Source organism: Diorhabda sublineata, chromosome 1 (genome assembly GCF_026230105.1).
Source record: "Diorhabda sublineata isolate icDioSubl1.1 chromosome 1, icDioSubl1.1, whole genome shotgun sequence".
Classification (NCBI taxonomy): Eukaryota; Metazoa; Arthropoda; class Insecta; order Coleoptera; family Chrysomelidae; genus Diorhabda; species Diorhabda sublineata.
The window spans coordinates 18,176,557-18,201,794 of NC_079474.1; the positions used below are offsets into that span (position 1 = coordinate 18,176,557).

At 33.7% G+C, this 25,238-nt stretch overlaps 1 protein-coding gene across 1 annotated transcript; it reads right to left on the bottom strand.

The window, feature by feature from the left end:
- Positions 1–2,389: 2,389 nt before the first annotated feature.
- Positions 2,390–4,498, bottom strand: LOC130452381 (uncharacterized). The gene has a single exon (XM_056791626.1). The coding sequence runs from the start codon at positions 4,496–4,498 to the stop codon at positions 2,390–2,392; it is 2,109 nt and encodes a 702-aa protein (XP_056647604.1).
- Positions 4,499–25,238: the final 20,740 nt, after the last annotated feature.

Genomic DNA, 25,238 nt, shown 5'->3' on the forward strand with positions numbered 1-25,238 from the left:
AGCATTGATTCACTTATTTGAGAGATGATGTGAAAATAATGAACAGTTATTACTCCCAAGGGCAATACCATAAGATAATTAAAATAAATTCTTAATGCAGTCGTTGAAATATTTTCTAACTTCACGCTGGTGAACAAAAAAATCGATTTAAGACGTACGCTCGCGGTCAAAAATTTCTAGCAAAAAATTTGTAGCTTACATTCTCTTTTTGATTTTAGTATCTTTGGTCTTAGCTTCATGATAAATGGTTCCATGTTGTTATTTAGTGTTTTTTTTTATTAAAGAAAAATATTAATGGAAAAGAATCTTGAGCAATGAACAAGGGTTATAATAAACAATATAATAAGCACGTCAAAAAAATAATCTATTCGAAAATACCCTATCAATATTTATTTTTACCTCTCCTGCTCTTAATAACAGCTCCCAATAGCTTTTTCATGGTTCGAAAAGTTTCTTTAATCGATCTTGTTCAATGCTATACCATTTTTCAGTCTGCGCAGTTTTGAGGTCCGATTGGCTGGTGCAGGATTTCTAATCCGAGCTTTTCTCTTAAGTTTATCATATAAATAGTAGGATTTAAGTCCGGCCACTCTATCCTGTAAGTACTTTCGTACGGAGCCTGCACTATGTAGACAGGATGAAGTTTGTTTTAGCTGATGAAACTTGTGTAGGAAACGACGAAGGCTCTAAAATTTCTTCTATGTATCGCTTCGACGTTTATCTCCAGCTCCACTGTAAGCTTCAACAAAATCCAGCTTGGTTTTTGTCTGCCCTAAACATGCACGAATCTTCTTCTAAAGTCACGTTTCCTTTCAAGCAACATTGCTTGTATCTTTCTCGGGGTCTTCTGTTGACTCGTTCTCTTCTATCCCTACCTTTCTACGTTGCTCTTTGTCAAGCTTTATTATATCAATGTCAGAATTGACGTATTCACATCAGTATTGCCATCTGGGAACTCTCGCATTTATAATATGAACGTCGTCGATAAACATAGAATGATTGAAGAAAACTAAAGCAATAGGCTTTTTATGGTTTGCTCAGCGCACGTGCGTCCGCTATGTTTAAACGGCGATAATATGAAAGTTTCGGGCACTTTTTCTGAATATGGCCGGGCCACAAGTTGTATCACCTTTGTCACCAATAAAATTAAATGAAAAATTAATTGATGGTGCATCATTAGTGCATCCAACGGCAGAAGCTCATAATTGTATTCAATTAAGACGATGGTTAAAATGTCATGGACGTCCTCAAGGTGGAAATAAGGCAGAATTAGTTGTGAGGCTAGAATCACAATTTTAATTACAAGTAAAACTGCCTTCTTTTGTGAATATTTAAAAAAAATTTTGACCACTAAAATTAATTGTAAATTTTTGAGGGCAAAGAACGCAATTCGCAACCGTGTCCCAGTAGATCCAAGTTTAGTTAGAGGAAAATGGTTGAAGCTAGAACAAGACAAGCAACGAAATCATCAAGCAGTAAATAATAGTCTTTTGTTGAGTTTCCCAATTGTATGGCAAAAATTTCCGTCAACAAGTTTGCCAAAATTAGTTGATGAAACTTCTATCTATGACTATCTGATTTCATCTTGCATAATAGAGAAATAAAATTATAATACTTGTAATGACGATGAAGAAAATGAGTCAAACACTTTAGATTACAGTACAGGTCACGTCACGTCACGTCTCCAAATATTTATTGTTTGAAAAGTTAAATAAAAGCATGAAATGACACAGAAACTAGCTACTCTGTCCAGGTAATGATAAATTCTGAAAAATTGTTAAAAAGTGTTAAAATTTTACCTGGGACTTGTGAATGTAAGGGATCAAGTTTAGGACGTTGTGCACATATTGCTGCAATGTAAAGAAACTGCTGAACAAAATGTACAATGTACAAGTAAGCTTTATATTTGGAATCAAGGAACCAAGAAAAAAGAGGCCCATAAAGCTGACCATCAATATAATCAAGCCAACGATGATAATAATATCGATATAAATAACTCCAAGAAAAATAATATTGATGACACACGAAATGTAGAACAGGAAAAACAAAAAACATTATACTTTGCACGCGAGTTGCAAATGTTACATGGGGCCATTCAACGCCCGAGTATTCGGTTATTTATGATTACTCCAAGTTATAATGATTATGAACTGAATTTACCTCGAAAAACAATTTTACTTCTTAATTTTTTATTTATAAATATACGTTCATTTTAATTTCATTATTTTGAACAAATAAGCAATTTTATTTATTTTTTTATTTTTTTTTTATTTAAAATTAACGTGCTCGGCTACAATGGCCACTTGCACGGGAGCGGTTATAATACATTAAATATGAAATGGTTCATTGATACAAGTATACAATATGAATACACAGTAACACAATTGTTCTATAGTTGGTGGTACAGCTGAACATCTTTGAGAAACTGAAGTAGAGAGGTAATTTGTTCCGAGTTGTTAAGGACTTCATTGTAGTTCTGGCTAAGCCGAAACTGTTGTCTTTCGACGGTATATTTGCGACACTCGGTCAAAATATGCTTCATGGTTAGGTACGAGTTGCAGCTGGAGCAAAATGGTCTGGCAGTAGTAGTCATAAGATATCCATGAGTAAGTCTTGAATGGCCAATTCTTACTCTTCTAATCGCAGTTAAGTCTTGCCTTGAGAGACCAGCGAAGATAATAGGTTGGTTACCAATTGAACGCTGTATTTGACGTAGGGATGTGTTAATAGTGTCCCAATGCTGCTGCCATGTAACTCTGGATTTTCTTTTGAACTGTGATTTTGAATCCTTTCCTATAATTACATTGTCGGTGACGGTATATGTAGCTGCAATTTTTGCCTGTTTGTCTGCTAGTTCGTTGCCTTCGATGCCAATGTGGGAAGGTATCCAAATTAAAGTAACTGCTATTCCTTGGGATGAGATAAGCTGGTAGGAGTCATGTATTGATTGGACAATAGGATGTTCGGTAAATATATTTTGGATGGATAAAATAGAGGCAAGTGAGTCTGTACATATGGCGACGAGCTTATAAGGTGGAGAGATTGAATTGATGGCCTGTAGAATGCTGAATAGTTCACCTGTGTGAACGTTACAGGTTGATGGGATAAGGGAAGATTTTATTGCAATTTGTGACGTTGTAACAGAGCAGCCTACTCCTGTTTCATTTTTGGATGCATCTGTGTATAACACTAAATCAATGTGGTTATTCATTATTATGTCATTAAAATCATTTATAATTAATTGTTTGGGTGTTGCATGCTTATTGTATCTCATAAGGGATGTGTTGAATTTAGGAATGTTGATAGTCCATGGGGGAGTAGAGGGGATAGGAAGGGGGCTAGTTTGTTTGAGGTTGACGCCGTCAAGCAGCTGGGATAAAATTAAAGGGATAGGTTTTAATAATGGCAAGGCTGAGGAGTTGTGTAACGTGTTAGAATTTGATGTGAAAAGCGAGTAGACAGGATTGAGGGGGTTAGCCGATACGGAGGCTGCGTAAGAAAGCAGAATTTGCTGCCGTCTGATCCAAAGAGGGGGCTCATTAGCTTCGCAGTAAATGCTTTCTGCAGGACTAGATCGAAAAGCACCTAAACAGAGGCGTAAAGCTGTATTATGCACCGAGTTCCGGAGATCGAGATCAGATTTTGTGGCCGAGATATATATGTGACAGCCATAATCTAATTTCGAGCGAATGATGGCGCTATAAATTTTGATAAGGGAGTTTTCGTCTGCTCCCCAGTGGTAATGCGAAAGGATTTTAATAAGGTTTAATCTTTTGCCGCATTCGCCTTTGATTTCTCGAATATGTTGTTTCCAGGTGAGCCGAGAGTCGAATGTTAGACTAAGTATTTTACAGTGATCAACAACAGGAAGGCGGTCATTGTTAATGAGGATAGTAGGAGATAATGTAGATGGTCGTCTACTAAATTTAATAATTCTGGATTTTGTTTGTGAAAAAGTTAATCCTAAGCGAGTTATATTTTTACTTAGGGTGTTTACTGCTGACTGAATTAGATTAGTTGTAGTAGGAGTAGACGTGCCAGGACAGTAAATAAACAAGTCGTCTGCATATAAAGCATACTTGATGGGAGGCAGGAGATCATAGCAAATATCATTTATTGCTAGATTGAATAAAGTGGGGCTTATAACCGATCCTTGGGGAACACCATCAGTCTGGGCACAGGTTGACGAGAAAATTCCATTAGCAAAGACTTTGAATGTCCTTGAAGTTAAGAAATTCCGAATAAAATGAAATATATGTCCGGAGATATTTAGTGAAGTTAGTTTATTTAGAATTGACTGTCTACTGACAGAATCAAAAGCACCGTCGATATCAAATGTAGCTGCAATGACCTCTTGTTTTTTATTAAGGGCAACAGAAATATGGGATTGGAGAAGAACCAGATTGTCTTGGGTCGATCTATGTTTTCGGAATCCCGACTGTTCTTTTGAGAATAAATTATGTTTATCGAGGAACCATAGAAGCCGCTTATTAACCATCTTTTCTAATAATTTGCACATGGTACAAGTAAGTGATATGGGCCGGAAAGAGTTCGGGGAGGTAACATTTTGCTCAGGCTTTTTAATAGGAATTATCGTAGAAGTACGCCATTGGCTAGGGAATTGATTGGTGATCCATATAAAATTGTAAATTTCTAGAAGCTTGCGTAAACCTGTATTGGAGAGTTTTTTAAGAAATATGTACGGGATGTCATCGGGACCGGAGGCAGTATTTTTGCAGCTACTGAGGGCTGAGGTAAGCTCTAAGAAGGAAAATGCGCATTTAAGAGAGGTGATATCTTGCGTTATAGTCGTAGAGCATGGGTAGGTAGTTTTGTCTATAGAGGGTGGTGTGATGTTAACTTTACATTTAAATTTTGATTCAAAGGTTTTGGCCAGAATGTTGCTGATTTCTTCATTTTCACTCACTATTTTATTGTTATATAAGAGAGTCGGAATTTTTAAATTGGAATTGTTACCTTCAATTTGTCTTATTTTATTCCAAAGTTAGGTGGGACTTGTATTAACATTTATGGAAGACACATAGTTTCTCCAGGAACATTTTTTACTTTGCTTTATAATATATCTAGCCTTGGCTCTGGTTCTCTTCAGATTGATAAGGTTCTCTTGTGTTTTATGACTACGATAAAAATTAAGTGCTATTTTTTGTTGTTTTATAGCACTTTCACATCTGGGACAGTTTTTTGTTTAGGACAGATATTATTTTTACCAATGTGCTGATGAGCAGCTGAAAGTATAGCATCTGTAATCCTCAGTATGTTATTGTTTATATCATCTGTGAGAGATAATTCCGATAGGTTGGACTTCGTTTGAGACGTATAACTAGTCCAGTCGGCAGAGTTTAAGCGCCAATACCTTCTGGATAAAGTATCACTTTGGTTAGGGATACTGGAGGATATGATAATAGGATAATGATTGCTATCATATAGATCATTAGCGGTATGCCAATTTAGTGAAGGGGCAAGTTTGGGGTCACTAAAGCTAAGATCAATAAATGAGAAGGTGCCAGATGAGAAATTCAAGTGTGTATTTGATCCAGTATTTAGCAAGCATGAGCCAGTACAATTGATCACGTTTTCGATAGTTTTTCCCTTTCCCATGGTAATATTGGATCCCCACATTGTATTATGGGCGTTAAAGTCACCTACAAGAATGTATGGTTGGGGGAGTTGAGAGATTAGGTTGAAAAGTTCTATTTCTTTTAAAGGGTAATTAGGAGGAATATATAAGTTGCAAATAGTAAGATTATTTGGGCACCAGGTGGAAACTGCAATAGCCTCAAGATCTGTAGCGATTTGGAGAGGGGAGGAAAATAGTTCACTAGAAATGAAAATAGAGGTGCCACCGCTAGCTCTCGCGCAGTTGGTGCGAACATAATGATATCCTTCATAGTTTTTTAATTTAGGGAGTTTATCTATTTTAGAGTTGGTTTCTTGTAAACACAAGATTTCAGGGCGCATATCTGATATTAATTGTTGGATTCTTTCCAGGCGAGGAAAAAACCCATCACAATTCCATTGAATAATTTTGAATGGGGACTTAGGGAGTTAATAGTTTAGGTGACTGTTTGATTATCCGAAGAAACGCTTTTGTTATCAGATAGATCCTCAGGATTAAGTTGTCTCTTAAGTTTTTTCTGGAGTCGAGTGAGACGGTTTTTCAGAGATCGCTCTTTTGTTTCGGCATAAAGAAGTGATAAATCATTTAACAGTCCTTGGATATTAGGAGTAAATTCTAAAGCATCGTTGAGAGGATCAGAACTACCGTACGAGTTTTCTAAAAATGCAGTTAACTGGATTTCAGAGAGCGTGAGATTGGACGGATTGTTCTTATAAAGGTTCTGAATAGAGATTTGAGAATTGAGAGTGAGTTTAGGATTTTCGGTGACTAGCGTTTTAGGTTTTTTCTTACAAGGCTTAGTTGTGTTGTGTGATGTTTTATATGATGGGGGGGGGGGCATTTGGTTGTCTGTTGGTAATGGAGATTCTGTGGGGGATAGCTGGCTGGGGGTGTCAACATTACTGTCAGAGGATATAGCTCTTTTTTGGCCATGAGATGAGTGAGGAAGTGTAGGGTTAGATGGTGATTCAGCATTAGTTTGATCAGATATTGATAAGTTATTCGACAGAGGTTCAGAAGATAACAGGGGGGAAGAAGAGGTACCGCTGAGTGAAGTAGAAGCTGGTAATTGTGGTAGTGAAGGAGAGTGGCAGGATATGTCATTTTGAGGTTCAGATGGTGTGGGATTGGTGCAAGAGTATGTCCACTCTGTTTACAGAGAAAACACACCAATTTATCAGTAGAGACAAATATACGATACGGGGTACCATCGTGAGTAATCAGAATCGAGGTTTCTATGCTAAAGTTATCATTTTCAGGGATGACGTAAGTAATTCTACGGAAACTCATGATATGAGCATATTCATCTCCTTGCGCGCCACATTTCACAAATGAAACAGGAGAAGCTATTTGCAGTCCGATGTCCTTGAGAGCATTTTCGATAACAGAGTGTGGGATAGTAGGGGATACATTCGATATTAAAATGCGTTTAGCTGGTGAAATTAGTCTTCGAATAGGAATTATTGTAGAGTTGATGCAAATGTTCTGGTGACTTTTGAGAAGATCATCTAAAATTGCTATTGAGGAGAGATATATGCAAATACGGTTGTTAGAAATTCTTGATGCGAATGTAATGTTTTTTGGGGAAACGATATCTCCTATAGATTTTATGTATTCGAATAAAACGGTGTTGGGGATAGAATGCATAATAATTGCTTGCTCGCGTTTAGGAAAAGTAAGGGGAGGAGGCTTTGTTAACGTTGCATCAACATATGATTTTGGACCATGAGATGAGTTTAGATAAGATAAAGATGATTGGGTTATTTTATTCAATGTAGTCATTTTTGCTAGTAGCTCTGGATACCAAAGCTACAAGTTTCAGGTTCAGAAAGGAATAGGCGTCCGAGAAGGACCCTGTGGAATAAATAGTAGGAAAATAACAGTTACCTTTTGCACTCCTACGACACTGGTGGATTTCTTGTTTTATTTGCAGTCAATAGTTTCACAAAATAAAATAAATAAACGGTCGCAAATTGAATTTTAATGATCACATGTTGATATTTGGTTTTTAATGGATTTCAGTAGAATAAAAACGTTAATATGAAATTAGCACGAAGATAACAATATTTATCCAGATAGAACAATATGCGTGTGCACTCGTCGGCTACCCGAATGAGAAATTATTTTTTTTTTTTTTTTTTTTTTTTATTTTAAATTGTATAGAAAACGTAGTTTGTATCGTATGTTTATTTGTAAAGTGCCCGAAAAACATGGCGGAATTTGAGACATGCACAGAAAATATTTTTAACTATTGCAATTTTCATATAATTATGGTTATGGTATGTTTAAATTGAGATGTAATGTTCTTATATGAAAATCTACATTACTTGTGAGAGACCCTGGGAAATAATCGTTCTTGTTATTATTAAGCCCTTAGTTTTATTTCTCTTTAATTTCATATATAATTTATTCAATATCTTTAGATTATATTTCATATTTTCTCTGATTTCACTATTAAAATCATCGGCAAATATCATTTTAGTTAACTGTATATGTCGGATCCATCTTCCAATCCCTTATAAAGTATAGTAGATCATAATATGACTACTCTTTTCAAAATGTGTGTTCTCATTTAGCTCGGTATATCTTTCTTTACCAAGAAGGTCTATTTAAAACTTTCAAAGAGTCTTTCTACTCTCTATAACTATAATATTTGACTCTTGCTTTCTATAAGTATCTACCAATCATATAAATGGAATGAAACCTATATTACCCAACATCAAAACTCTCCATATATTCTTTTATAAATTGAAATGATTCATAAACGGAATTTCGAGAGATGAGATCTCCCTTATTAAAAGTAACTAAGGGCTCTAGTGTATCAAGTTCAGGAATCCATTTATTCCTTTTTACAAAACACAGTAATAAATTCCCAACATCCTCTTGTGACAAGATTCTTAACAACAAGCTTCGCAACCATCACTGAAAATATTTAATTCACATTTACGAGGATGGTCTCAGAAGTACCTGGCGGTAGTTGCTTGAAAAATACCACTGTATTAGGAAGTACACAATGTTATACAGAATATGTTTCAAGTTTGAAGACTCCATGTTGTTTACTATTTATTTAGCAGTAATAAATAGTTAACGTTCTAAGTAAACTTGGAAAAAATTGGACATCTTTATGTAAGGTCAACCAATACAAAAGCTGAACTACTCTGGGTGAGACTTGCTTCTTAGTTATTAATAGTAAAATATTGGGTAGCGAGTTCAAACGAGACCGTACGACCTGCGAAGACCTACATCGCAGAGGTCGTCCAAATGAGGTGACCAGGATTGTCGCGGATGACTTTCGGAACATTGCCCCATATATAAGTCCGGATTTTGTAAACGTAGATAGCTAGCAATTAAAATCTTCATTGTTTTTGGTGTGTAACCCTCGGACTTGCGCTTGTTTCTTTTCGCCATTACTTGAAATGAGTACGACGATGGTCCCAGAAGTACCTGGCCTGATCTAGAGATGGCGGTAGTTGCTTGAAGAATACCAATGTATTAGACAGTAAACAATCTATACACCATAGGTATCAAGTTTGTACACACCACGTAGTATTTGTTTGGCAGCCAACAATGGTGAAAGATTTTAGTGAATTTGAAATGCATTAGCCCAATCAATATAAAAGCTGAAGTAGATTCTACTCTGAGTGAAATTGCTCCTTCTTTATCAACAGTAAAATATTGGGTAGCAGATTTAAACGAGGCCGTACAACCAGCATTGTAATGATCGACCAAATGAAGTGACGACTCCAGAAATGTTGAAGAAAATACACTGGATGATCGTGGACTGGAAATGTAGTAGACATAGTAGGCATTTCAAAAAGTGCGGTACATCGCATATTAACTGAACATTTGGACATGGGTGTCGCGATTGCTCACAAGATATTCCCATCGACTGTTTGAAATAAAGTTAATTTTAACACCGTTTCATAACCATGGATGAAACATGGTCCATCACTTCATACCCGAAACAAAGTAACAATAATAACAATGGACTGAAAAGGAAGAACCGGCTACAAAGATGGCAAAGACGCTCCCCCTGCACGCAAGATCAGGACGTCGGTTTTTTGGGGATTCTCGAGGGAAAATTTTCAATGACTGTTTTGAAAAAGGCAAAACCATCAACGGTGAGTATTATGCGAACTTATTGCAATGTTTTAGTGGAGAAATGAAGCATAAACGGACACATTTTGAATTGTTACCTCATGCACCCTACTCGAACTTACTGAAGGAGATTACACTAGGCCGGGTACTTCTAAAACCATCCTCGTATATAACATTATATACTAATTGCAATATTTATTTTGTCGGACCTAATCAGAATGGATGTTTACTTGTATTTATCGATTTATTTATCTATTCATTGATTTACTCAAGCTATAATTGTGGGAATTACTAAATCATCTTTTATGTTTACCTACCGGTCTTTATTTACTTTAAATAATCACTTAAAGATTCAATGATGATTGAAATCACTATTCCGTTACACAATGTCTATTGTAACTAAAAAAGAAGAAGGATATAAACAGGGTAATAAGAAAACGTCGTTACTGAATATGTTCCATGGAAAAATGGTAACGGAGTTTATATTTAGCACCTTGTTGATATATCTAATTATCAGTAATAATACACTTGGTATACACCAAGTATACCAACTTGTGCTTGGGCTTTAAGTCTCCATGTCTTGCTAACATGTTTGCGACAAGTCCATACAGCCACAGTGGTTTTTGTATTACTATGATTGTCCAGGTGATTGTTTCAAGTAAGTGTTTTATCCAAGATGACTTTTAGATATTTCACTTCATTGAAAAGTATCGGTAGAGTTCTATTAATGACAGACTCGCGTATATTTGCCTTTTTTCTTTTCGCAAACGGGACGAACGTTGTTTTACTCCATATAATAAGATCCAGAAGAAATCTGATTATAATTAAAGATACAGTGTATGTTAAAACATATGTTTGCTTTGTGACTAGATATGATCTTTTTAAAATCTAGAATATGTCGATGCCTTATAATTTTTTTTGATAATTTTTCTCACTAAAATGGGTGTGAATATAAACGAGTCCCTGGTACTGAGCAACTGACTTATTGGAATTCGAAATTTATGTTGTTTTGAAAAGGCTACTATATCACTTTATCAAGGTAGAGAAACATTTATTAACGATCTACCATTTCTCTGATTTACGGTAGTTCTTTAATAAAAATCTAGTTACTTATTTGATGTTTTATGACGTGAAGAATGGTAGTCATGTTTAAATATAAACTGATACCTACTATTTCGAAAAATATATGTGTCTTCACAACCTTGACTTTTTTTGTGAGCAGGTAAGCAAAACCGCTTAAGAATTACTCATATCGATGATATTTTTTGCGTGATTGAATATTCTTCCGGGTTAATCTCGACAAATGTTTTATTCAAAAGATTTATATTTAACAATGGCGCTAAACAAGATCTCATATCATAATAATTTCGAAATAATTTGAGAAGATGATTCAAGATCAAAAAATAAAACGTATTAGAGAGAAATATAAAATTAGTTGTATAATAATTAAACAGAAAACATCAGATAACTTCAAATATAGGGCTAATTTGCATGTAATGCATCAACCGCTTCACCTCGAAATTTTTTTTGGATCTGCAGAAATGAGAAGAAATCATTTGGTGCCAAATAAGAACTACGGTGGAAGACTCATCAATACGATTATTTGACTTTTTGTCGCATTGTTGTGATGGAAAATGATTCGTCTTCTACGATCTGTTTCCCTGATTTTTTCGAACAATACTAGCAAAAAAATGCTAGTGTACCATTTAGATTTGACAATTCTATGTTGCTCTAATAGAACCATTACGACATGTCCAGTTATTTCGAAAAAACAGGCGTTGTTGTTGTTGGATTTGGTTCTTCTTGAAAGACCCATATAGTCGATTGATATTTAAATCTTAGATATTTACACGCATAGATCCATGATTTGTCCTCTGTCGAGATCTTTTAAATCACCGCGATTGAATTTCTTTGCACCAATCGACACGAGCTTGTTTTTGAGTGATTGCTAAATTATGCGAACACATCTTTTCGACAGCCAAATATTCATACAATATTGAATGGATGCGAGTGGGACTAATGCCTCAATTTCACGGTATGTCAAATGACATTTCTGAAATTTATCCCATAGGGCGAAAATTAAATTCTTAAAACCAGCGAAACACCAAAAGTCGAAATTAGTTGATCGGCAAACTGTTTTGGTTGAATCCACGTCGTAAGTCGTAGAAAATCATAGCAGCCCTCGTATGTTTTGAAGATAATACTGAAATAGATAGTACGAAGAAGCGGAATAAACGCACTAAGCAACCCTGTATAGTTTTACACTCCAATAAACAAGAACATGAAATAATTAGTTGAAATTTTATCTTTGTTTACCGTTTTCGCACCATAATAACCAATACTTCTTTTTTCGACCAAATTCAGAGTAAGTTGTCAGAAACTAAGTATACAAACTGTCTCAAATTTTAGAGCACCAGTCAACTAGAATCTGTCACAAATAAGAATTTTAGTATACCAATTCCCACAATTGCATTTAGAAGTTTTTCCTTATATTTCACATTTGGCCTTAGATAATTCAATTTAATACTTTTCTCAAATTTACTTTCGTTGATTTGTAATCAAAAAATATTATCAGAATATTGATTTATCCAGTTTGACGCCCCTAATAGCAAACACACGCCTATGGTTCATTAGCGGAGATAATTTTTGAAGTACCTAATAGGTAAGTACTTGAACATACCTATTCTCCGACAATCTAGTGAAGTACTACTGCAAATTAACTGAGTGGGTTCTTAGAATATAAAATCTAACTGTTTATATCAACAAGTGTTAAATTCTTCCGCGTATTCGTATTCCACAAATCTCGGGAGATATTTATAAAAGGGGCCGAGTTACGAAATAGAAGCTGCTTTACCTTATGTTTGCTGTTTTGCTCGACTATTTTAAAATAAGCTTAACTGCATTAAGTATGAGTAAATATAAAGAGGAAAATGAAGAGGGTACATAAAATTGATGATTTAGATTACAAAGTGAATAGTAGAAAACCGAAATGTACTCGTATATCCATATATAACTTCGTGTGGTTCTTGATATTACATTGACAAGGCTCAAATAATAAAAAAAATTGAGGTCCTAATATGAAATGATAACCAATGTACAGCAAAAATACTGAACGTGGAAGTACTAATCAGAATAGATAAAAATACTGCTGAAGATTATAAAACAAAGAAGATTTATAAGAAAAATAGTGATAAAACATTATAAGCCGCAGCGTTTTTAAACTAAATATTGTGGATGTTTCAAAACTTCTGGAAATTCCGTAGACAAAACAGTAATGGTGAATCTTTAACCATTCTTTGAACTCGTTGAACCAGGTCATCTGAAACGACAGATTTACGTCCTTGGCCCCATTCATCACGCACATTATTACGGCCATCTTTAAACTTTCGATACCATACTTGGCGGGAGAGTCAATGATGGCGCACATGTCAACATGGCAGTAGCAAAACGCCAACTGACGCCTCGATGTCAACAATGACGGAGATGTGGTGTGAGAGCTTCGCAGTCCTACTGCGCTGCCGGTATCTTCTGCCCACGTAGCGTCTGCACGGAGCGATCGGAGGTTGAAAAAAAACAGCCCTCGTAAAATACGTTTAGAAAATTGTTCTGGAGTTGAAATACTAAACTAAGTCGCGCATGCTGAATTACTAGGTGTTCGAAATCTGCTTGTTACGATGACCCGAGGAATAGTGAACTTGTCTTCGATCCTAAACGTCTCGTCTGGGTTTGTGTAAGTGTAATTGTGGTTTTTCCTAAAACGTTTACCAGCTATATCGGAGATGATTGAGTTAATCGCATGTTATTGAATGAACACGTTGACGCTTGCAACTGAACTTTCCTCACAGTCCAGAGCGGTCCTATGGATCACACGATGTATTTGATTTCAGACCTACTACCCCCAAGGCACAGTATTTTACAGTTTGGTTGGGTCGTCCTGGGTATTTGAAACATTACCCTATACTTTGACTTGTTTTTTTTCACGATCTCCATTGTAAAACAAAAAACCTTAGTTTTTATATATATTTTTTTTGGTTTCTTCAACATAATTCAAATAATATTTGATTAAAATTTTTTATTTGTGCATTTAAATCATGAATCATCGTTGAGAGGGTGAAAAAGCAGATCAAATTTTGTTTTCTAATACTGAAAGTACGGTTTATCTTCAAAGAAATAAAATGAAAAGATGTATTTCGAATAAGAAGTTCGCAAAAAATTATGTTTTTGTGTGCGGTCGTTTCTGAGCCTTGAGGAATATTTTAGCGGTAAACATTCCCTCGGGTTCAGAGTAGGCCTATGGACCGCACACAAAAAAAGTTTTTGTTTGTCAATATTGGTTGTGGCTCAAGGTGTTGAGAAGTTTATAAAAGAAAAGTGACATGGAATTCCCTGGTTCAGGTATTGGTCAGTCAGAGGTCGAAGAAAAAAATTATGTGAATGTGATACTTAAATGTGAGGGCACATGGCGTGGTCACCAGAGACAAATTAATTTGAGTCTGTTAATATTATTATCCTTAGATTACTAGTTTTGATTTGTAAACAACTGCACGCCATTGAATTTGTATTATACTCTGGTTTTAGTTAAATCAATTTGTATTGCATCCACTTCCGATAAGTATTGTCCATGTAGGGTAAGTAGGTTGCAACTATTCATATTATCTAGTTAAATCACATTTCTATGCTTCTGTTAGACAGAGTCAGAGACCTTTTAGTATATTTTTCTATCAATTTAAATAGTATAACCTTAAAAGTAGCAGATGAAACGGTACATGCGAGATTTTTTTTGAAACAAACATAAATTGATTAAATATTAAGATTCATGGTTTCCTTTAAGAGTAAATACTAAGAAATTTAACAATTCACAAAAAACATAGTTGCTTCTTACTATTTATTTTTAATTAAAATGTTGAAGAATAACAACTAATTTTCTTTCTCAGCTTTCTTTGCAAAGAAGTATCCAATTACCATCGTTAATAGTTTGAGATGGAAATTAAAGTCACATGCTACCATGTGGGTACTTTTAAGTTTCTGTTGAGCCGACAAAGCTTCTGGGAAACGAAAATTAAGACAATTCTTGCAATTGTCCGAAATATTCCGCCAAAAATAAATATCTCTTTGAACTATTCGAATATTACAAATGAAGAAGGTTTTAGATAATTTTTTAATAAAAAAAACTTTCCTAGGAACTTTTTTCTATAAAAGTACGAGAGATAGCATTTGTACGCATCATTGTCAGGATTTTATGCTTTCACTAAATGTGAAAGTTCTTATAGTTCTTCCAATATCAATTGCAGATTATAAAAACCCTTGTCGACAATTTTGTTTGATCTACCATAAGCGTAGATATCTCATTTTATAAATTTATTATTTTTATAAATACTTTTGAAAATATGTATATCTTATACTAGAAAGTATTCCTTGAAAGGCAATCGAATCATTATAAATTGGACGGCATTATACGAAGTTATTTAGACAGATGCACTTAATTGTAGTCCTACTTGGAAAAAAATCATTATTATATCTCGTTAACTTGCTACAATTGAATATTAAATTTTAAAACGTTAATAGACGAGTAAAATGTAAGGGCGTTTGGCTTAAACATGGCACCAGATGTGAGCTGAGCCCTTTTTGTACACCATTCGTTTTTTTCTGGATGACGAAATTTCAAAGCAAAAACCATCAAGGAAAATAAATTCTTTGTAAATAAAACAGAAGAAAAAAAACATTTCAATTCCAAAGTATCTTTATAAATAATAATGGTGTCAGAATCTGATCTAAACTCATCATTTGATTGTTAATAATAATGAATTTTCTCTTGCTCTAGACCTTTAATAACAGCAATCAATTCATTGTTTGTTGAGCTTTTTTACGATCGCTGACCTTAAAAGAAATATTTTCTCCTATTTGGTATCTTAAGGAGTTGCAGCATTGTCCATAACGATTACTGTCTGTGGTGGATTGCTAGCTAAAAGCTGTTCATTAAACCACTTTTCAAATAAATCTGCTGTCATATCTTTTATCTGACGCAAATAATCTTGTCGTCATCGAGTTATCCTTGGCGATTTGGTTATTGCCATCCCTTTATACAGTTTTTTGTGTTTAAAACCACATGCTGACAAAACTTGCAATGCAATTTTTCTAAACTGGTATTGTATTCTGGATAATCTGCTACTTCTAATGTCGCCTGTTTCCTGTTCTTCTTATATAAATTACAAATTGTCCTCGTGTAAAATCTTGACTAGCTTTTTCAACTGATTTCAGTTTTTTTTTACATATTCATGAATTTATGAACGCCAACGCAAACCGTGCAGGAATATTTCGAAGAAATTCTGTTTGATTCGATGTTTTCATTGGTATACGGTGGAGATGATGAGTCCACGTGGTCTGACGGTTTTTTAGATGTTTACCGAATTTTATACGGGGAGTAAACATAATTTCTCATTTCTTAATTTGGTATGTCGTGTGTATTTATGAAATACTGATTGTTCCACGCATAACTATCTTCTCAGTATTATATCCAGAAGACAAACATTGTTTCAAAAAATGAACACCATTTTGGTTAGCGTCTAATTCAGAATTTTTACACTCGATTTTAAGTATTAGAAACGAAGTATATATGGCTCTTGATGCAATCGCTAATTGATTTTATTTTTGATCATAAATTTGCCTCTTTTACTTCTTAGACATTTTTATATGTTTTTCGTGATAATTTGTCTTGATTACAGGTCGAATTTCTATGGAAATCATAAAATAACATAAAAATTGACGTTTCGAGCTACTTCGGTCTTGACATGACATTGTCAAATCAAATTTTGATAAAAGTTGCGTTCGATAATGGAACGAGCAGAAAGCGTTGTTTGTTTTTGAGGTTATGTTCAATTAGACCGTCTTTGGACCGATTATTTGGAATAAAAATGCGAAATATGACAATTCGACCCTAGTGCACATATTTTATTTTATTATCTGGTTCATTCACATCATTCAATTTTTGATGATAATGTAGATTTTAAAAGAAAATATCGTTATTATCATATTTTTGTGGTGTCTACTTTGGATTTAATTTTGTGTATTCATTTTATTATTTGTGCGTCCTTGTCTGCAAATTGTATTTACATATTAGTAAAGTAGAGTTCTAATACAAGATATTGTTCTCGTTTCAATAGATCGTTATCCCACAATTTCTTCCTGAATTATGAGCAGTAGAATTTCATATTTTGAACCCTCCATGATGTAGCAAAGGTAGCCAGTTTTCTTCTTTTCACTTAAAGAAGGATCTCTACGTCATTCTCCATTATTTTTAGAACATTCCTTGCAATGAGCGTTGAGAGTCCAAGCTACACCATACAAGAGTGTAGTGTTCTCAGATCTCTAAACAGTAATCCACGGAGCAGTCAACACACAGTTCATTGGGTTCATGACAATATTTGATCTTCTTAAAATTTTTGTAGATCTTGCATGTTTTCGGCGAGAAGTACAGTGTCGTCTGCATAACGCTGAATACTCAGTGGACTGCCGACATCATTTTCGAGGCCTTTGGTAAAGATTTTTCCCGTCGGGAAGAAGTGAAGACAAAAACTACCCCATCTAACTCCTCTCTTCATTTTCACTGCAATCGTCAGTGCGTCAATCCTAAATTTGAATAGACGTCGTTAGATTCCAGTAAAGTTTGGTTATTAATTGCGTCTCATTTCATTAAATGCTTTGAATATTAAATTGAAATAGACGTATACGTTTTGGTTGACATAAAGACATTGCTGCATCAAGATATTATAGTAAAAAAAGTATTTCTTCCTCCGAAACCTTTTCTAAACCCGAAGTGTGTACTATGTTATATCTTGTTTTAATTTTTTATAAATCCTACGGTGGATGACGTTGAGAAAAATGTACATGAACATGAAAATGACTTTTTATCATTATGTTTGGAATTTTAAAAAACTTCACTTCTATCAGTATATAATTTCGAGTAAAAACTCCACGCTATCTCTTGTAATATAATTATAACGTTCGTAGATACTTTTGTTTAACCATAGATACAGTATGAAGATTAAAACCTCATAAATGTTTAGTTTGTAAACTTTAGGTGGAATTATTGCGTTAACTCAAATTTACGCCTCATTTAGAAGAAGTGCACATGTTTTTTGTCATTCATCTTGTTGGCATATTGTTTAAGGGTTGCTAGGATGTGGATTTATACTTTTTATATACATTCTTCTCATCATAAAAGTATGGTTAACCTTTTATTCAGTCATTCAAATATTTTTCTCAACTTATTTTCAGTATCCAATTTTGTTTCATTGGTTTGATGAAAATTTCAACGTATGCATGGCTTTTTATCGTTTCCTTAAATATTGTGATGTTTGTCCTATAAATAGCATCACATTTAGGAATATATAGTTTAGAGAGAAATAATATTTAGAAAAAACTTTCCATATCGTGGAAGATGCAGAAACACAAAAATGAATGAATTAATCAAAATGGGAGGGTTCAATTGCTAGTCCTACTTTTTCAAAAGAAACTACGAAAATCATTTATCCTAAGAAAGCTTCTAACTAGGGAAATCTTGAATCAACTTACAACTGAAGTTATAGTCAGGTTGATCTCCCTAGGAAGTTACATCCTACCTATCTCTATGTTGCATGTTGAGTAGGATTTACGAATCTCCATCTTAGTTAAGTTAGATTAGAAAACAATTAAGAAAAAAATCACTCCTATAGGTCTTTTTTGAATTCTTGAGAAATTTTTTTATTATATACTGCATCGTTTTTTATATTGTTTTTTCCTCAATCTAAGCCCTCAATTCCTTTCATAAGTATATTATTAATGCGGGGTCATTAGCATCTTGACCACGAAGTTCGAGAGGTCACAGGCACAAATAGAATCGCCAACCAGCCGTCGGCGGGGGCGCCCATTTCACACAACTTACTATGATGCTTCATCATTTTTTTTTTCATAGTACAACTGATATTTATGTAAAAAGTGCTAATTAAATTTGAAATAAATTAGTTGAAATTTGAAAATGCTTCGTCAAAATAAAATTGTTATTTGTATTTATAGAGATGGGGTATAGTATAAAAGTTTTTAAACGCACGCTTGTCAATTTGAATTAGAAATGTCATTTTTACCGTCAGTTTTTTAAAAACAATTTTTTTACTAATTTCACTTTCAAACGGCGATAAATTTTTAAATTATTGCATATAAAATAATGCGTCCTTGATAGTTGTACTTGGAATTTAATAAAATATGAAAATATATAACATATATACGGTGTAATGTGAAAATTGGTACATCCAGTATTTATTTGATCGATGTACGACAAGAATTATTCGAAAAAAAAAATGTTTAAAAATTTTTTCGCAAATACAACAGAAAGATGACATTGATTATTTGAAAACATTTTGTTTTAACATTTTTCTATACAAAGAAATCAGCTACGGTACTAATTGAAGACACTGTACATATTCTCTAATTCTTCTAATAAATATCCGTAAAACAAAATTGTTCTGAAGCAAAGAAGAAAACTGAGAAAAAAGTTTACAACGTATGGTTATAACAGGAATTTCTATTAGAGCTTTGGAAATAGTGAAACAAAATTAGAATGAGTAGCAGTTAAGTCTAATAACATGTTGGTTTTCACGTTGCAGCGGTGTGGGTGTACTAACAAGTGAGGTGTGTGTGGTAAATTGTATATTTAATGAATGTGGGAATTTAAATGTTTCATTTTCGAAGGTGAAATATGAAACTTATATTGACACATTGTTTTATTGGAACACTATTACCCAAAGAAACGTGATGACACGTAATTTAGAGTGATCTATTATGATAGTATTACTAATTATCTTTATACGGGGTGTTACAGTTGATCATTCGAAGTTCAAAACGTCTATGGTATATGGACAATATTCAGAATTGTACAGGGTGTTTCGAAAAAAGGTGGCCCTGTCTCTAGGATAGATAGAAAACTGAAAAATATTTGGGGCTTACTCAGTAAAAAAATTTCGTAACGCCACCCGTATTCAAGAAAACGGGTGTTGAAGAAAAAAAACGGATGGATGTCAATTTTACCTATTTTTTACTATTTTGTCGCCTTTCCTGGTATCCTTCTCATTTTTTTGTCTATTTTTAATATTTTCTATTAATTCCTGGCCGCCTCCTTTTGTATTTTTTGATTAATTTTTACTGTTTTTCACTATTTCCTGGTCTCTCTTCCGATTTTTTGTCAACTTTCACTGTTTTCTCCTATTTCCTAGTCATTATTTGCCTCTTTTTGATTAATTTTTACTGTTTCCTACTATTTCCTGTTCTCTCTTTGCCCCCTCTTTCAATTTTTTTTCAATTTTACTGTTTTCTCCCATTTCCTGGTCTCTCTTTGCCTTCTTTTCATCATTTTGATCAAATTTTACTATTTCCTATTATTTCCTGGTCTCTCTTTACCCTCTTTTCATCTTTTGAGTCATTTTCACTTTTTTCTCCCATTTCCTATTCTTTCTTTTCCCTCTTTTTATTTCTTGTTAATTTTTACTGTTTTCTACTATTTTGTCGTCTTTCTTTGTCCCTTTTTAATTTTTTCTCATTTTTTAATATTTTTTATAAATTCCTGGTCACCCCGAATTTTATTTTTTTGATTAATTTTTAGTGTTTTCTACTATTTCTTTTTGCCCCTTTTTCACATTCTTGTCAACTTTCACTGTTTTCCCTCCCCTATTTCCTAGTCATTATTTGCCTCTTTTTGATTAATTTTTACTATTTCCTACTATTTCCTGTTCTCTCTTTGCCCCCTCTTTCAATTTTTTTTCATCTTTCACTGTTTTCTCCTATTTCCTGGTCATTATTTGCCTCTTTTTGATTAATTTTTACTATTTCCTACTATTTCCTGTTCTCTCTTTGCCTCCTCTTTCAATTTTTTTTCAACTTTCACTGTTTTCTCCCATTTCCTGGTCTCTCTTCGCCCTCTTTTCATTCTTTTGATTAATTTTTACTATTTCCTATTATTTCCTGGTCTCTTTTTACCATCTTTTCATTCTTTTGAATCATTTTCACTTTTTTCTCCCATTTCCTGTTCTTTCTTTTCCCTCTTTTTATTTCTTATTAATTTTTACTGTTTTCTACTATTTTGTCGCCTTTCTTTGCCCCGTATTGGAAGCTGATACATCCAATTAATTTGTTTTCATGTCTGACTCTCATAGAAGGTGCTAGTTACACGGTTCGTATCAAATAGTATTCAACATAAATTTATCAATATTAGATTTATTAAGAAGAATTCTCTTTATAAAACTCGATTCTGTTTTCGGAATATTTTGATTTAAAAATTATGAGGTAACAACCGATGCTGGTATGAGGTAATGAAAAATGTATTAATTGAACAAAAAATCACCATATGAAAATTTAAAAAAAGCTAATAACAGGTCATAAATCCACTCTAACCGGTAGATCGTTCAGCAAGAGCTCTTGGACTTGTCTGTAATGATAAGGATGTAGCTATTGTTCTTTAAGTATCCTCCAAGGACTCGGAGAAGACGTATTTGTTTGTCTTGCCATAACCCTTGAGCTAACTGTTGGATTTTCATCGACTAAATTCAAAATCAAATTTTCTTTATTAATTGTTCTTGTCCTACCAGAATTATTTTTTCACGCCTCACCTCCCAGCTTCTCGACAACATCGTTCATTGGCTCTAAATGTATTCAAAATTTGAGTACATTTGGATTAACAAATAACAAGGTATCAGAAATGTAATTATTATTCACTCAACGTCATAACTACCAAGGCAACCTCAAAGAAAATGCTATTAGTAGATAGAGAATCAAGTAACTGTTTATATGAATACAAGGATCAGAAGTAGGGACGAAATAGAAAGCGGAAAAGAGAACAAAATGATTGGTACACGTAAAAGAGAAATTCTGCTCAGTAAGAGTTAAAATATAAGAAGAAATAAGGGATTGGATGAAATGGCGTCAAATTAGTGAAATGGTGAACCGAGAATGATCTACCTGATTGTTTTATTAATATATTCTGAAGTTGTATTGATTAAACCATGTATATAAACAAATTTCTTCAATTAAACAAAATATCTGTATTTATTATTACTATGTTGTGAGTTCCTTATAATTTTACGGTTCGATGATAATTGATTGATTCAATTGCGAATCTTGTCCGTGTAATTGCTTAATGATTAATTGATTTCGTTCCATTATCGCAATTCAAGAATCACTCTGTATAAATTAGTTAACAATTACTCCCGATACTTACCCACTTAGTAACGGTGACATCAATCAACAAATCGTTTGAATGGTACATTATTCATTAGTTGTTTATTATTATTCAAATGGTGTTGACATCGGTGAGAATTATGTGCAGTGATAGTTGATAAGATCTGGAAGCGTAAACAGTTTAATTTAATGATACGGTGGATAAAGTGTATTTTAAATGGATCTTTTTTTATAACTGTCTTTCTCTCTCTCTCTCGAGAAGAAACGTTTTCGGAAGAAATATGACACGACGTGAGAAAATTGAGAACAATGAAATTTGAATGCCGATGAAACAACTGGGACAGATATAAATGAAACCGCTTATGATTTGCTTAAATACTAGACAATTTTTTTCAAATTTTTATTAACAATTAGAATATTTGATGACATTATTTCAGTTAATTTGCTCGCGAATCAACGTATAATGTCCTGTTTACATACAGTGATGTACCTAACCTCTGATATCTCATACTACATCAATTGACCAATTTCTTTCAATCTCTCATTAGATCTTATTCGACGAAATTTAATCCAGTGGTTGATATACCTTTTAGAATCTACAGTTTCTTCACTAACTCGACTCGCAGAAAAACTGGGTATTCCTCTTATCTAAATCGCATCCATGTTTATATAGGGACTTTATAAAAAGGAAGCGATTTTAATTATAATTAGATAACTCTGAAGAGGATTCTACATTTATCTATGGTTCAGTGATGTAAATCATACTAACGGTACAGATCTGTGCGTTTTAGCGGGAATTTTGAAAAATATATGCATCTACAAAGATTTTTTATGGGAAAATATTACATTTTGTCATAAAATTATAATTATATAAAATATAAACAGCGATTTTTGATTTTTCTTTATGATTAATATTGTTAATATATAATTTCCTTTGATTTCTGAATTCAAATGTGTTTTAATTTGTAACCAATATTTTTCCAATAATCTACTCACTTCTCTTAAAATTGCTTCTGTATTTCTTGGTTGGTAGAGACGATGGTTGTGTGAACACGCTTATATTTGTTTGTTTGTAACTCTCCTTTGGACTAAGAGTAAATTGACAAAATAAAAAGGTAATTTTGAAATTTCGCATTACCCTCATAATATTTCGTAATTCCCCTGTATACTATGAATTGATCTTATGATTAATGTTGTCTTCAATAACGAGTGTTAATGTATATAATTGTTAACAAATTGTATGTCAATTAAGCTCAGCGTAATAGATCGTATTCAATAAGGAAGTCAGATATTACAAACTTAATCGTCTTAATTAATCTTTACTTTGTATGACATTTTGTAAACAAATCGGTGAGGCTGCTAGAATAATTCATACATTTTCTCATGTTTCTAATAAGTGCAAATAAATCACGTATATATATATATATATATATATATATACAGAATGTCCCGAGAATCTGTAAACTAAAATAATATTTCTGACCTTGTTAGTACGTTAGATATCAACTTATAGAAGATGCAAAAGAAAACAATCATTGAATTTACATAATACAATAACCCATTAACCCTTATCCACAGATCCTTACAAGGAAACTTCCAATTATGAATCCTCTGTTTCAAAACCCTATGGTGCGTAGGAATCCAATTGCTGAAACCTGGGTCTGTATGTAGAAAACACTAACATGGATATAAGTCCTGATTGTGAGATCAATAATCGTGTTTGGAACAATAATCTGTCATGCCAAAGAAGATTAGAACAGCAGGAAAATCCTCGACAAACTTCAGATGGTTTCATGGAAAAGAAAAATCAACTTCAAAAGTTCCAAATACTATTAAATGGCGTATATATGACTACCACAGGAGTTAGTGCTCGAATATTTAAGCTTGGTAACAAATACTCTTCTTTATTAGGTTCCTGTTCAAGCGCCATTCTTAATCTTCTAATGCAGTCCATTGATGGATGATTCGCGATATTTCCCATTATTCTCTATTCTTTGCGGCGTGTATTATCAACTGTATATCGTGTAGACTTTCCCATTGTCTGATCATCCTACATATACAAGCAAGAAGAAGAAGAATGTATATTTCATATTAGTATTAGAAGTTGTGTATAGCATAGAAGGCACTTTCCAGTGAATATGCCTTAAAACTCTTGCGAAATGCGCGAAAAGATGTTAATTTGAATTGGCAAATGATTGAGCATTTTTTTCGCATTATACACTATTGAGCCCATAATAATTCTGAACTTGGAGTAGGTAGATAAAGATCGTGCTCCGCGCTCCTAAGTGGGTATATTGATAGGATTCAAGAATGAATAAGAAAGAAGGAGTCAATGTATTTTGAATCTTCCAAAAAAGTCCTGGCCGTGAGTCTTACTGTTTAGTCTGAGTAGCTTTTGTAGCTTGAAAATTCGCTCAAATTGTGTCGCTCAATGCGTATCCCAGAAAGGAAAGGGCGTATCGGAGATGTGGCTCAAAAAAGGCATTATAAACTGTTATAAAGATTGATGAGAATTGTCTACAACAAACTCTGAGAATTTTACAATTTCAACGACGTTAATGGTGGTGTTATTTAATACAAAAGGCTACGTATTTTCATATGACAAAAATTTAGTTCCAGAAAGAGATTAGGTCACTAGATATGATCCTATGAAGTGTCGTTACATCCAAAAGAAACTAGTATCATCCGCAAGAGACATATTTCACTGTTGATGTCTAGATAGGCGATGTTATTGATAAACAGAGAAAACAAAATGGGGTCTAGTACTGACCCTTGAGGCATTCCACATTCTATTAGCTTGCAAGAAGACATCGTTGTATCAATCTGTATAAGCTGACTTCTGTTGGTGAGGTATAACTTAAACCATACGTGAGGTGTTCCAATGAACCGTAGTATCGCTATTTACTATTTGGAATCATAGGAATTAAAAAATTCAATACACTCGTGGGTTCCTTCCCAGTTGAAACCTAGGAAATATTGTCTGGTACTTTGATATGACTAGCTCCAAAAAGTGTATGGATCTCAGACAATCACTTGATTAGATCTAGTATAAACTGACGATTGTTGGTTGTTGATTCTGTAAACAACCAAATCACAATTTAGATAGTTCACTATTGCTGGTTATGACCAAGAAGCATGAAAAGGCAAAAATCTAACCTATTTGAAGCCGAAACAGGTATCGGAGGTCTTTAGAGCTATGGAACTGGAAGTAGATATAGGTCCAAATCTACATTTAGTCAGCTGAAGATATTGAAATATGATTTAGTTACTGATATATTGCAAATATTCAATTCCACATTTA

Excerpts from the sequence above, each read along its gene's own strand:
- LOC130452381 (XM_056791626.1), bottom strand. The coding sequence starts at position 4,498 with ATGGTTAATAAGCGGCTTCTATGGTTCCTCGATAAACATAATTTATTC.